The sequence below is a fragment of the Sceloporus undulatus genome, chromosome 1 (genome assembly GCF_019175285.1).
Source record: "Sceloporus undulatus isolate JIND9_A2432 ecotype Alabama chromosome 1, SceUnd_v1.1, whole genome shotgun sequence".
In the NCBI taxonomy this organism is placed as follows: domain Eukaryota; kingdom Metazoa; phylum Chordata; class Lepidosauria; order Squamata; family Phrynosomatidae; genus Sceloporus; species Sceloporus undulatus.
In genome coordinates this window covers 237,495,056-237,509,246 of record NC_056522.1, presented here as the reverse complement: position 1 = coordinate 237,509,246, position 14,191 = coordinate 237,495,056, and the positions used below count along the sequence as shown (strand labels likewise).

Sequence of the window (14,191 nt, the reverse complement as noted above, 5' to 3'; positions counted from 1 at the left end):
AAATTAATTTGCAAATACTAATAAGGAGCCTGTCTCCTTATAAACTTCATAAACAATACAAGTTAATGTATTAGTTATGAGGACACCCACTATAGAGTAGACCTCTACACTAGAGCAGACCTCTAGATTAATTATGGGGACACCCACTACAACCTCCCAGAATTCCTGGAAGCTGTGCTTCAACAAATTAACTTTTCCAATCTTTGGAAAAAAATCCAATATTATTAGCATGGTTATACATATAAAAATAGCAACTGCATGGTCAGAATCACTAATCCTGGTAAAGACATTTGTAAAAGGGTTCCAATACCACAATCCCATTTTTACCAAGTCAGAAGTAAGACTTACAAAGTTCAGTGCACCTTACACCCACACAAATAATATCAGGTTGCAGTCTTTAATGTTCATTTAAGTCGCCATACATGAATGGGCACATACATTCAGTCCTTTGACCTATGCTGCCTGTTGAACCCTTGTTTACTGAACTGAAGTTTTACTTTGGGTTGGTTAACTCAAAGGTTTCTTAATAGCTTTTTGTACAGAAATTTGGAGAGATTCCTAATGCAAGTCTGAAGCAGAGTTTCTCTTAGATCAAGGAAAATAGGAAGTAGGGAGTCTGAAGTCTGTATTAAGTTCAGGGAGTTATTATTATTGTGTGCCTTTGAGCTTCACCCAATTTAAGGAGACCCTAAGGCTATCACAGGGTTTTCTTGGCAAGTTTCTTCAGAGGTTTGCCATTGTTGTTCTCTGAGGCTGAGAGGGTATGGCTTGTCCAGGGTCACCTAGTGAGTTTCTATGGCCAAGCAGGGAGTCATACCGTTTTCCAGAGTCAGTCCAATCTCAAACCACTACAACATGTAGTGTACAGGTCAACAATAATTCACTCTGCCTGAATTTTTGAACTATATTATATAAATGCATCAGGTATGGGCAATTTCACATTACATGAGTAAGAAAAAATTCTTATATATTTAAACCATTTTTAACAGCTACAATGGCTCAACCAAAGCTGTGTGACCAAATTTCAAGTCTCAGATATTACTTTTTGTTATTTCTGTACTTGAAGGTTGGCATTGCTTCTCTTTTTCTCATGCCTACTCCTGTGTTTACTTGTCTTGTATCTTCTTTCTATGGATAAATTAATCCCACTAACAGAACAGAATTAGGAATGTTGTATGAACCCATCTGCAGCAAAAAGACAAAATTGTAGTTTTTAAATATATTTTTAACAAAATGGCAGAAGTTTTTTTCATGAAAACACTCTCCCGTTCTGCGAAGGCAACAAAACTGTTTTCTTCTTCGTTTAAAAAAAATAGAATGGAGTTTGGGATCCATGGCTTTGGAGTTTGTTGTCTATTGCTCTCTCCTTTGCTCAGCCCCCACTTTTAATTGAACGTTTTGGTATTCATTAAAATCAGACATAAAAGGGCAAGCCTTTTAATCAGGCGGTGTGTCTGTGGTTGGAGTATTTAATTGGCTGGTTGAGTAGATGGCATGTTGCTCCCTCATTGGAGCTGTTTAATAAACTCTTCTCTGGTGATAACAGAGGAATGGTGGTAGCGGTCCCGGGAGGCAAAATCTGTATTCTCTTCAGTGAGCTGAGTGGTCTCCATGCCAACTGTTGCAAAGGATGGTGTCACAACAAATCGTTCCTCTGGGGATGGCCTTCCCCTGAAAAACAAAGGAACGCAGAACCTTCAGATGCTTCATTGTTTCCTAATACAACTGCAGCTGCACTCTGCACTGTGTAAACAAAAGAGTAATGGAATCTACTCCACTATGCACCAAGACATGCCACTACAAGAAGGAATGCAAACTTTTCCGTACAGCTTTAGTATTTTCCCCAAATTAATCATAGACTCTTCGCAAGGAATACTTTTAAAATTGCGGATAAAAGTTTTTCTCCCCAGCACTTGAATTTACTTCTCCTCAGTTATTTCCAAAGTGCTTCAAATGCTCCAGTAATGTACAGTTTGGGTACAATTTAAGTACTTTATCACACTGAATGAATCCTGGGCAAAAACTAGATTTAAAAGAAGAAAACACCTGCAAATGTGGGATGTTTTTCAGAAATACGTTTGCCTGAAAGAGAAATAATGCAAAAATAACCTGAACAGAAAGTTGACAAAAACTACTCCTTTTTACTTTTGGGAAATTCCGAAAGTAAAAAAGGAATAGTTTTTATCGACTTTCCGTTCAGGTTATTTTCACGTTATTTCTCTTTCAAGCAAATGTGTCTGAAACCATCCTGCATTTGCGGGTGTTTTCCGAATTTTAAAATCCTGTTTCTGCATGAGATTTATGCAATTTGCCTCCATGTGATAAGGTCTCAAGTCTGCACCATTATGGTTAAAGACAAAACCATTTTAGAATATGGCTGCCTATCTCATTTTAAACATTTTCAAGTTAGCAGGTAACAATCCTGGGAAAAGGTGAAAAACAAAGAGAGAAAAAGCCCAATGAGTTTATTGTGTGGACTTTCTAATTTTTTGAACAGCATGGTAAAGGCAACTAAGCAGGTTCCATATAGTGGATATAAACTGAAATGTTCTTAGAATCATGCTACTCATGGGCTCGCTGGAAGAGTCACTGAATAGTATTTGGTTTTTCTGTTAGCAGGAATTTTCTGTTGCTAAGATTCATAAAATTATAATTGAGACAAATATGTCTCAAAAAGGGTTTGTCTCCCTTTTAAAATCATACTAAGTTTATTATGTTTTTAAAACTTTAAAAGCTGGGATTTATTTGAAGGATAAAAGCTAGAGCAACACAAGGGGAATGAGGAAGGGGGAAATTTGAATATACAGTATTGGAAATAAAAGGAAAAACTAGCAAAACGTTGTGGGAAGGAGGAGCTAGAAGAGGCAGACAGACAGCAAAGTAAGGGTGAAGGCAAGCCAGAGTGTGAAGGAGCCAAGAGCAGCATGAGAAGGGAACTGCACCCAGCAACTGGTGCCTCAGCTGGCTAGCTCGCTGGATGGCTGGGGGTGTCGCTCCAACTTGAGCAGCTCTCTGGTAGAATGTCCCTGATGCTCCAGCTGTTGCCTTGGGCTGGAGCTGGGGATGGTGGTAGGCTGGGCTAGGCAAGGCTGTGCTGTGCAAGGTAGGGTAAAGATGAAGAGGAGGAGAAGGCAAGGAGGATGCTCCATCCCCAGTGCATTGCCATCTGGGTTGGTGGCAAGGACCAGCCAGCAGGAGGAGTACATGCTCATTTATGGCAAAGAGCCCAGATGGGTCTTTATATAGGAAAATTGTGGTCCAGGTGTTCTACCATAATGAATCTTACATTTTTTTCATGAACAAGTGAAAGTGACTTTGGGCTGACTATTCTGAAATATTGTTTAAAAAACCTTAACAAATCCCACAGTATGGAATAATTTCTCATCAATCTCCAGTATGATGGTAACTCAGAGGTGTCGAGATGATTTTTCATGGCAGGGGGATGTGTGAAGTAGAGAAGAGGATTAAGAACCCTTTTCTCCCAAACATGATCATCTTTATTTATTTATATATTTATTAGATGTATACCCCCTTTTCTCACAATATGGGACACAATCCTTAAGAAATAAGTGGGGAATCTGTGGCCCTCCAAGTGATGTTGGATTTCTATTCCTATTATCTCAGATTTTAAGCCATTCTGATTGGGTCTAATGGGAATCAGAGTCCAACAACATCTGAAAGGTTTCATGGCGGAGGTATTCAACATTTCCACCAGGCCATTTTCTTAGCAGAAATAATTTCTCCCAAATTGGTTGTAATTCCACAAGAAGAAAGATATGTTGTGTTTGACTGTCTATGAGAAATGTCTCTTCTGGTGTATTTTGCATACATCTGGGGCCTTAGATGACAATCCTATATGCAGTGCCTTACAAGCACATTCCATTACACTCCTTGGGTCTTAAAGGTTTCAGCTCTTAATCTCAAAATAATTTAAGCAAATGAAAGGTATGTCTTTTCCCAGTCACTAATACCAACCTGCAGGCATTAAAGAAAAGTAGCTTCATCCATTTGAAAAAACTGAAGTTGGCTGCTGCACCTATAAAAAAAATAACACACAAAACAAGCCAGACTGATGATTAATCATTCCGAATAAATAATACAACTGAAATATTTATAATAATATATTCATTATATATTAACGAGAATTAGTATAAAATATAGACTGAATAAATCCTTAATAATCCAATTTGCCTCAAATTATAAGATTAATAATGGTTTGAATGTGCTTTTTAGATCTTTTATTAACTGAAGCTTTGGAATAGCCTATGAAGTGACTAACACAAGACATTATCACATGAGACCCATTCTCGCAGCAACCGTATGAGTTAAAAAAATATGGAAACATACTGGTTTCAAAGCACCCATTTTCACACGTCTTTGCAATTGCATGATTGGGGCTGCTGCCGGCATTACACTCTCCTGACTCCCCCTTAACCCTGACTACCTACCCTATGCCCTACCCAGCATGCTTTTTGTTTTTTTAATTTAATTTTAATTTATTTTAATTTTAACTTTTTCACACAATTCCAGAGCTCTGCTACTGTAAGTTGAGCTTTAAAAAGCAGAAAAGAAATAGGAAAAAGGAGGGAATTGGGCTGTTTGAGAATAGCGAGTAGAAAGGGGGACATGGAAAGAGAAAGGGTCATTGACACCATGTAACTGCCAATATCACAACTGTCCTGGCAGCAATGTTTTGCACCTGGGAACTTGAACGACTGCGATGGGGAAACCTATCAATGAAAAGGGATGCCATAACTGCAGTTGGGGGACACAGCAGCTACAGGTTGGAGGTGTCATCATGTGATACTAAGCTGTTTTTTTCTGGCTCTAATCACAGTTTGAAAGCTGTGTGTAGGAATCTCCACAGGCTGCATGCATCAGGTCACACCTTTGGAGATTTTATGACCTTAACTCTATGATGTAATAAAACACTTCAGAATCTAAGACAAACCTCAAAATGGCTGAACATATATTTTAAAATTAAAATGCTGGAAAACTAAAAAGAAAGCAGTTCTTACTAAAGTTTAATACTCACAACCACACATATTGATGAGCAAAATACAGACTGATTAATATTTTGGTTAAAAAAAAGCAGCCAGTATTTCCTGCTGTCAAATATTGTTTCCAAGCAAGTCTGAATTGAAAATGAAGGTGTTATCAACATATCTTTTCATGCCATTGCACTTGCAATGTAAGGAAAGCCAAAAAAAAAAAAAAAAAAAAAAAGGACCTCCAAAGTTTTCATTACATATATATATATAATGAATCCAGAATCCCAAAATCTGATATATTCCAAAAAATTTAAAATGCTTTCATGGGTGGCTTAGATAGTGATACTTTTGTTTTCTAATGGTTCACTGTACACAAACTTTGTTTGATGCATAAAAATATTTAAAATATTTTATAAAATAACATTCAGGCTATGTGGACAAGACATATTGTATTGCATACTCTTGTATTTTGAGGTCCCCATAATTCATATCTTGAAACAGCATATTTTTTAGATAACCTTTCAAGAACACTAGGTCAGGTTCCGAACAGAAAAGGAGCATGTCCTGAGGCATGTGCACATTCAGGTAAAGGGACAATAAAATCTAAATGGGTGTACTAAATGCTCCTTCCTTCCCCCAAGTCACCTGCATTTTTGGTTAGTTCTGTCTACTGTGTCTGTTTGAATTGCTATCTTGTGTGTGTGGTTGCACTCTGCATTTTTCTAAATAAAACCCTCTTAGCTCACCCCAAACCTGGAGTTCTGTTCATTACTGGTATAAACAGGCACAAATGGTCCTAAGCTTACCCAGCCTCTTGGAGAGCTAACTTCCCCAGGGGTAACAATATATACATATATGAAACATAAATGAATTTTGGATTTAAACTTGGGTGCCATCTCCTCAGTAGCTCATCATATATGTATATGCAAACACTAGTATTCCACAATCCAAAAAAAATCTGAAATCCAAAACACCCCTGGTCCCAGGCATTTAAGATAAAGGAGACTCAACCTGTAATTCTACGATTGTTTAGGGGTGGCTTCTGGTCATACAAAATGCAGCTTCAGAAGTTACAATAGGAAATGAGGAACTGGGTGGGGGGATAATAAAAAAAATTAAGGTAATTATATATTTTCCTTGTTTATTGCTGTCAAGCCAGTCTTGATGTATGGTGACTCTGTGTTTTGTTCATTGTCTTAAACTTATATGATTTTAGCTGTATTATGTTTTAATTTGTTATTAGCCACTAAGCCATGAAAAGGGTAATAAATAAATAAATAAACAAACAAACAAATGATGTAAATGTAAATCAATCCATATAAATATAAATTAAATAATTAAAGGGGGTTACAGTTAATTATACAGTGAAGTACAGTATTCAATTCAAATAAAAAGTAATAAAATCTGAAGACAGTCCACTGTATGAAATGGAGATACTTACCAGGTGGTAACCCTGGACTCACTTGACCAATGTAGAAATACAGAATAATGGCTAGTCCCAAGTTAACAAGTGTGTATATCCACTGAATGACAAACATAATGGCAAGTGATCCTATTGCCTGTTGGACAAATCCAGTATTTAGGTTAAGTACATCAGCTTGTGCCACCAGTCTCTTATCATATTTTATTATTTCTATTAAAAAATCAAACACTTTGTGGTAACCAAAGAAGGAAAAACCTTCTCACCACACTTCTCTAGGCCTAATCATGGTTCCTTTCAATGTTGGGAAAGGCCTCTGTCTTTCAGAGCATTTCCAGGGCAATCCCCTCTGTCTTGTTCATTAAATTGTATGGGTTCTTCAGATGTTGTCCTCTGTTCATAACTCTCTCTTGCGTTTCCACTATTTTTTTCATCTTTTTTTCTTACTGTGGAAAATCTATTCAGGAGAGTCATAGAATTATAGAGTTAGGAGGGGGCTCATCAGCCATTGAGTCCAACCCCATGTTCAGTGCAGAATCTCCAGCAAAAGCATCCCCAGCAGGGAGCTGTCCAGCCACTTTTTGAAGGTGTCCAAAAAAGAGAGAGAGAGGCCTCGCCATCTGTCTAGGCAGTTGGTTCCATTGCCAAACCACTCTTACTATCAAGACATTCCATCTAATGTTCAATTGAAATCTACCCTCGGGTACCTTCAAACCATTAGACCTGGTCCTACCCTTTGAAGTAGCAGAGAAAAGTCTACCATCTCCTCTCTGTGACAACCCTTTAGGTATTTAAAGAGTACAATCATGTCATACTCTTTGCCAGGCTGAACATGCTCTGCTCCCTCAACCTTTCCTCATATGTTTTGTCTTCTATACCTCTTATCATCCTTGTTGCCTTTCTCGAAACCTGTTCCAACTTATCTATGTCCTTCTTAAAATGAGGCACCTAGAACTGAACACAGCACTCTAGATGAGGCTGACCAATGCAGAATATAGTGGGACTATTACTTTCCTCAGCTTGGAAACTATGCTTATATTAATTCATGCTAGAATAGCATGCGCCTTCTTTACTGCAGCATCACGTTGCTGGCTCACATTCAATTTATGATCAACAATAATCCCAAGATCCTTATCACACGTAGTATTGCTGAACCATGTATTTCCCATCCTATACCTGTGCATTTGGTTTATAGCAGCCTAAATGTAGATTTTAGCATTTTTCTCTATTGAATTTCATTTTATTAATTTCTGCCCAATTTTCTAGTTTCTCTAAATCCTTTTGAATTCTGTTATTGTTTTCAAATACTATTGGCCATCCCTCCCAGTTTTCTATATCTGCAAACTTGATAAGAATTTCCTCCAACCCATTATCTAAGTCACTGATAAAAATGTGAAAGAGTCATGGCCCTAGGACAGAACCCTGAGGCACACCACTCAGCCACTGATGATGACTCCTTTCCAACCAACTATGGACCCATCTAATGGAGTTTCCATCTATTCCTTATTTTAAAATTTTGCTAATCAAAATATTGTGGGGAAATGTATCAAATATTTTCCTGAAATCTGGATAAATGACATCCACACCATTCCTACCATCTATTAAACTACTTCCCAAACGATTCAGGGACGCTAGAGGGTAACCAACAATTCCCTGACATTTAGGAAGCGCATCAGACTTTCTGACATATGCACTTCACATTTTAGCAGTGTTTTAAACATTTTAGCAGTGTTTTAGCAATGTTTACTCCACGGTAAGCGCTGGTCTGAAAATCTTCATTGTCAGCGAGGTTTTCTGGCAAGAAAACAAAAATTGCACACACACTGCAGCAGATAATGTCAACTCCTTCTGCCTTCATCACTGCAGTTAATTTTTCTCCCCTCTTAGACTGTAGTAACTATTTGGGATATCACTGCATGCTAGACACAAAATTATTCCATCATTCATTGGGACCCCAGCAGCCATCAGTGGAAAATGTAACCACTCTGCAACTGGCTATGGCAACATAGCCACATTTCTCATTTATCTCCTCATTAACTATACTGTAATCCTTCTTAATTTGTTAACTGCCTTGACTCCCTAGTTTTGGGGGAAAGGCAGGATATAAATAAAGTTAATGAAAATAAATAATAATTTAAAAAAATAACAGAACGTAGTAACTCCCTTATAAGGAATGGTTCTAGTATTTAGAGCTGCTACAGTTGAAAACAGAAGATAGGTAAGTGGAGGCATAACAATGCAATTACAAAATCATGCAGGAGAAATTATGTGGAGAAAATGGATAATGAGAAGCTTTTCTCCCTCTCTAATAATACTAAAATACAAGGATCTCCTACTGAAGTGAAATGGTGATAGATAAAGAACACACTATCCTATGGAATTCATTACCACAAGACACAGGGCATGACTACACTGGCCATCTGCATCTGTTTGCAGTCACTGGTGCAAGTCACTCCTTTGACATCATAAGGCACCCAGCTATGTGACTGATGCTGCTTGCGTCATTTTCAACCTCAACTACTCGTGCTAGTGGCAGTAGCACCGTGTGGCACAATGAGGTGCTGCACAGACAGCTATCCAGTGCCACTCTGGTGCCCAGGTAATAGGGAGAATTTGGATCAGCTTCAGGGCCAGAATACTCCAGGAGCATCCCAGAGTATTCTGCCAGTATAGACCCAACCATAATATGACCACTAACTTGGAGGGCTTTGACAGGGAACCAGAAAGATTCATGAAAGACAAGCATCTCATTCACTATTAGTCATGATAGATCTATGCTCCCACTAGCAGAGGAAGTATGCCCCATGAAAAGTATCATTGTACTGATGTGTTGCCTGTGGATTTTTTTCTCAGGCTAGCTGATAGACTTTCAGTGTCATCCAACATGGCTCATCTTATGTTCTTAATATTCTATGGCCAGACTGTTAGAGATTCTGTGCCCTGATGGCTAGGCTATTGGGAAACAGCTTTGAATCAGCCACTGTTCCCAGTTTGAGTTGCCACATAGTATTTTAACATCTCCTCAGCCTATATCACTATTGCTATTTTGTTTTGTTTTTTCCTAGCCTTTGCACCTAGCTACCAAAAGTGCCACGTGATTGGGGATGATGAGTGTTATTTTCAAACACATCTAAAGGGGATCAGGGTAGATGGTGCCTCATATTTAGAAATCTTGCCATCTTTTATAACACAGAGAGATACAGTGGCTTAGGGGTTAAGGCGCCAGTTCTGATGATTAGAAGATCGGAAGACTGACAGTTCGAGGCCCGAGTGCTGCATGATGGGATGAGCTCCTGTCACTACTCCCAGCTTCTGCCAACCCAGCAGTTCAAAAGCATGCAAAAGCAAGTAGATAAATAGGTACCACTTCAGTGGGAAGATAACAGCGTTCAGTACAGTCATGCTGGCCACATGGCCACTACAGCAGTCCTCGGACAACGCTGGCTCTTCAGCTTATTAACGGAGATGAGCACAGCCCGACTAGACATTTATGGTCAAGCGACTACCTTTACCTTTTTATAACACAACTTTTTTCATACCGTCTCGCCTATGCTTCTCCTGATAAAGTTTGTCATCATTTGCCTGTCATCCCAGACAAATGTTTAAAATATTGGAGACTTACACCAACAAGGGAAACCCAATGATCACAAAGTCTGGAGTAGAAGGATACTGGCATTTTCTGGATTTCTAATTCTTGGTTTTGTCGTTTTGCATTTAAATCTACAGAAAAGGAGAATGAAAACAATGTTGAGTCTCAAGGCACATCTCCAGGCATTTTTGTATCCTTATAAATGTTCAGGCTTAACTGTGGATATACTTTGTTTCAAACAACAAAAATAGGCCATTCTACACATGCTTGGCCTTGTTTCTGTCTCCATTCCTCCCTGTCTCAGAGGTTCACACCCAGCTTCTTCCCCCATCCCAAACCCTATTACTTTTAAGAGATGGAACTCAGATATTTGGCATTACATTTTGAAGTTTCCTCGCAACTACAATTTGACTTTTTCCTTTCTCCAAGTGAAGGGCTTTAAATCCTGCCAAGCTCCAATATTTCAAGAGGACAGTAATGTGGCGTTGATATATTGACACATTTACCTTAGTAACATGCCTGTAACATCTCTAGCTCTTCCCTAAACCTCCCTCTTGCCAAATTCTTTGAAGAAAAAATGGTAAAGATCCAAACTGTTTGAAAATACAGATTTTGCAAAGAGAAGATATCTCACTAAAATTAAACACATCTTGTTATTCTTAATTATCATCCTATAGTTTGGTTACAGAATCTGCAATCTATTTATTTTCAGACCAGTCACATAGTATATGTTATTCTGCTAGGAGGGTTCAGATAAAGGGATGTTTTATTTGGGATTGCTAATGAATTTTGAATGTCTCCAGTCACTTTCACACTACCATATTAGAGAAGGCAAACTTTTGGAAAGAATTAAACAATGCTTCCAGGCATGCAACAAAATCAAATCCATTTCTAAACAATGGTCAGAACTGTATGATGAAGAACACATTTGTGTTTGTACAGAACATAGCTGACTTTAATTTGATGTTCAAGATGTTAACTTCTGGAAGCTATTCTCTCCTATTGTATGATTAAAAAAAAAAGTTGATCTCACACTGCTGTGCATCCAGAAGGATGCATATGTATGCAGGCCAGCAGATGGAATAACATAAACAGTAAACCTTCCTGTACTGAATTAAATCTAGGCTCTTTTTCACAGGTAAATTAGTTTATTTTTCCAGTAAATTGTTAAAAGTAATTCTGTTTATTTCCTAACAAAAAGACTGTCTCCAGGGATGATAAGACTACATAAAAAATATCCAGCTAAGGCCTTGTTTGCCCTGCACAAATAATGCAGCTTGATACCACCTTAACTTTCATGGCTCAACACTTTGGAATTCTGGGATTTGTGGATGTGTGAGATATTTAGCTTCCTGCGGCCTGTTACAGACTGCCAAAATAAAGCTGCTTTGGGTCTCTTTGGAGGTATGCTATTTAAATGATGCATGGGTCCTAAGAGTCCGGAGGTTGCGCCAAAGCCACACTCCATTCCTAAGCACTGGAGTGCAGCTTTGGTGCAGCTTCCAGATTATTAGGATGCATGCATCATTTAAACAGCATACCTCCTAAGAGACCCGAAGCAGCTTTATTTTGGCAGTCTGTAACAGGCCTCTGTCAGAGAGTTCTGGTGCCACAAAACACTACAAACCACAGGATTCCATAGCACTGAGCATGACAATTAAAGTGGTGTCAACCTGCATTATTTCTGCAGTGCAGATGGAGCCTTTGTCTATAAAAAGTTACCTGCACCTTTTTCCACAGATAGACAGAGAGACTAAATCATGCCTCTGTTCTTATTACCTTCCATTTTGTGACTGGGAGCTTTCTGCATCTTATCAGAATGATGGCTTCCATCCTGGATGTCCTGCTGCTTGGCTTCTGTAGTTTGATATGGTGATGTACCCTCTTCATTCTGGTAACTTGGCTCTGAAAAGCTCTGCATATTTTTGCTACTGGATTCCAGGACATCACTATAAAGATCCTGAGCAGGTGAAATATTGTTATCAAGATCCAAGAGAAAGCTTGCTTGTAATGTCTGTTTTGCTGCCTTCTTTTGCTTCCTCTGCTTGACTATCTGTCCAAGGTCCTTGTCTGTTTCAAGAGTAGTTCCTGGATCTTTATTAAGAGGCTTAAAAAGATGGTCCATATCTCTTGAGAATTCCAGCAAAGTGCCGTCTGACCTGCCATGAACTATGCCACCAGATCCATAACAGGATGGTTTGTCTAGTATCAAAGGCCGAGAACAGCCCAGCACAACCCTGGAGTCTTCCCTCCGCATACGTCTTGGGTTCTGTTGAAGGTTGTAGCTCATAGAGACAGCAAAGTAAGCATAATCCACCGCAATATAGGTAAGCATGAAGTTGATGGTAACTATTGGAGCAAGGACATTCACTTGACCGATGAAAATGAAAGCCATGGTGATCAGACTTGTTAAACAGATTGCAGCTACTGGGGTTCTATTTGGTCCTTTCTATATTAACAGTAAAGAAAAGATTTGTATAATAAATAAATAAATAAATGATTAGTATATGTTAAATATGGACAGTAATGCAGTAATCTGACAGCTGATCTTGCAAGATTATGTCTACTTCCTTCTCCAGTCCTGAGCCATATTACTGGCCTGGAACAAGTATTTTTTAGAAAAGCTTCAATACAGTACTTTCTTACACTGCCAGAGTATGGAAGCAACTTGTTACAGGTAATGTTGTAACCAGCAACAAATTGCTTTTAGTGCTTAAGAAGGCTGCTGTTCTGTTCTTCCTCTGGATAATGTTTCTTAAATGCCTGTTACTTTTTATGGAGACCAAGAAACTTTTTTGCCTGTTCCTATTACTTTGGGATGAGGTGGAGAGTGCTTCCTCTTAGGAGAGGTTCTTTGGGCCTAAATCCAGTTTTTAGTCTCAAAGAGAATAAGCCCATTGAATCAGTGGAATTGACCTGATATATATCATTCAACACAGAATTCAGTAGGTCTACTCTAGTTGGGATTAGCAATTGGATTTGGGTCAGGACCTTTACCCATTAATTAAACAAGGTGTCTATGTAGAATGTTTAATTTATTTTTGAAATGCTTAACCATATCCTCCAACTGTACTAATTTGGCAGAAACACTCCTGATTAATCCTCTATTGTCCACTTTTTCAGATGCTTTTCAAATGTCCCTGTTCTCCTCCCAATTTCCTCTTTTTAGCTTACTTCAATTGATGCAAACTGAGTTGAAAGTACAAAGGTAGTTTGTACTCAGTTAACTCATCAGAGAGGAAAGTAGAGGAGATCATGGAATCTTTCCCTTCCCAGTACATTCAGGCAAGAGCAAACTGCTGTGCCCTCTTCTAGCTTTTCTGTTCTTCTCATACATAACTTTTTTGTCATCTTGACCATCTTGGTCACACATGTCCCTGTTTTCATTTGTGAAGTGCTAGAGGGTTACAAGGGTTCTATGCTTTCAATCGCCTTCTTGCGATTGCAAAGGAAGAAAAGAGAGGAAAGGGAGACAGAAGCATACAAGTGTGAAGTAGACTGTGACTTGTTTTTTTAATGGGAAAATGATGCCTTCTTCTTCTGCCTAAATTAAAGGGAGCATATAGAAACGAAGGGACAGTATGTACATTTTCTGAAAAAGAAACAACATTGTTATGCATTGGATTTAGAAACTGAATGAGAGCCCATGCTTTAACACTGAATAAAGTTGTCCACATTTTAGCAAAGAAGGTAAAATTTATATGTCTTTATTCTTCAAAAACAGAAAAAACACCTTAGCCAAAAGCTGCAGTAAAACAAACACAAAACAAAATTTTGATGGTAATCAAATGGGCATATTCTGTGAAATACCAAATCAGGGATGAGAATCATATGCCTTTGAGATGTTACTGGACTCCAACTGCCATCATGCTTCATCACTAATCACCCTGCTGGAATATACTACTAGATGAAGACCTATTAATGTGCAATGAAAGCCAAGTCCAGATAAAGTTCATGGGTTGAGCCGCTAATTTGGGTTATTTTTCTTATACAGAATTCAGAATGTTATAATGTTTCTTGTTTAAAATTATTAGAGATCCTTCTGCTTCTGGAATATCAATTATCAAAGCCAGCTAGTATCTGGGGAAAACATGCCATATAAACCAGAAGTATGCATCTCTGAATTTTTGAAGATTATCGCACCGGGGTTTAAATGTTCCCCGGTGTGTTCTAACGTGCATGCGCGGGGGC

At 38.5% G+C, this 14,191-nt stretch overlaps 1 protein-coding gene across 5 annotated transcripts in view; it reads right to left on the bottom strand.

The window, feature by feature from the left end:
• Window positions 1–481: 481 nt before the first annotated feature.
• Window positions 482–14,191, bottom strand: part of SLC12A8 (solute carrier family 12 member 8) — a 98,531-nt gene continuing 84,821 nt past the window's right edge. For 4 of the 5 annotated variants that reach the window (XM_042447113.1, XM_042447116.1, XM_042447115.1 and 1 more), the window contains 5 exons: window positions 11,780–12,449; window positions 10,034–10,131; window positions 6,433–6,550; window positions 3,976–4,036; window positions 482–1,671 (listed from right to left, as the gene is read on the bottom strand). In XM_042447113.1, coding sequence (XP_042303047.1) covers window positions 1,506–1,671; window positions 3,976–4,036; window positions 6,433–6,550; window positions 10,034–10,131; window positions 11,780–12,449 — 1,113 coding nt within the window. In that variant the 3' untranslated portion in view covers window positions 482–1,505. The remainder of the gene's footprint in view (window positions 1,672–3,975; window positions 4,037–6,432; window positions 6,551–10,033; window positions 10,132–11,779; window positions 12,450–14,191) is intronic. The other variant, XM_042447117.1, reaches the window with a different exon arrangement.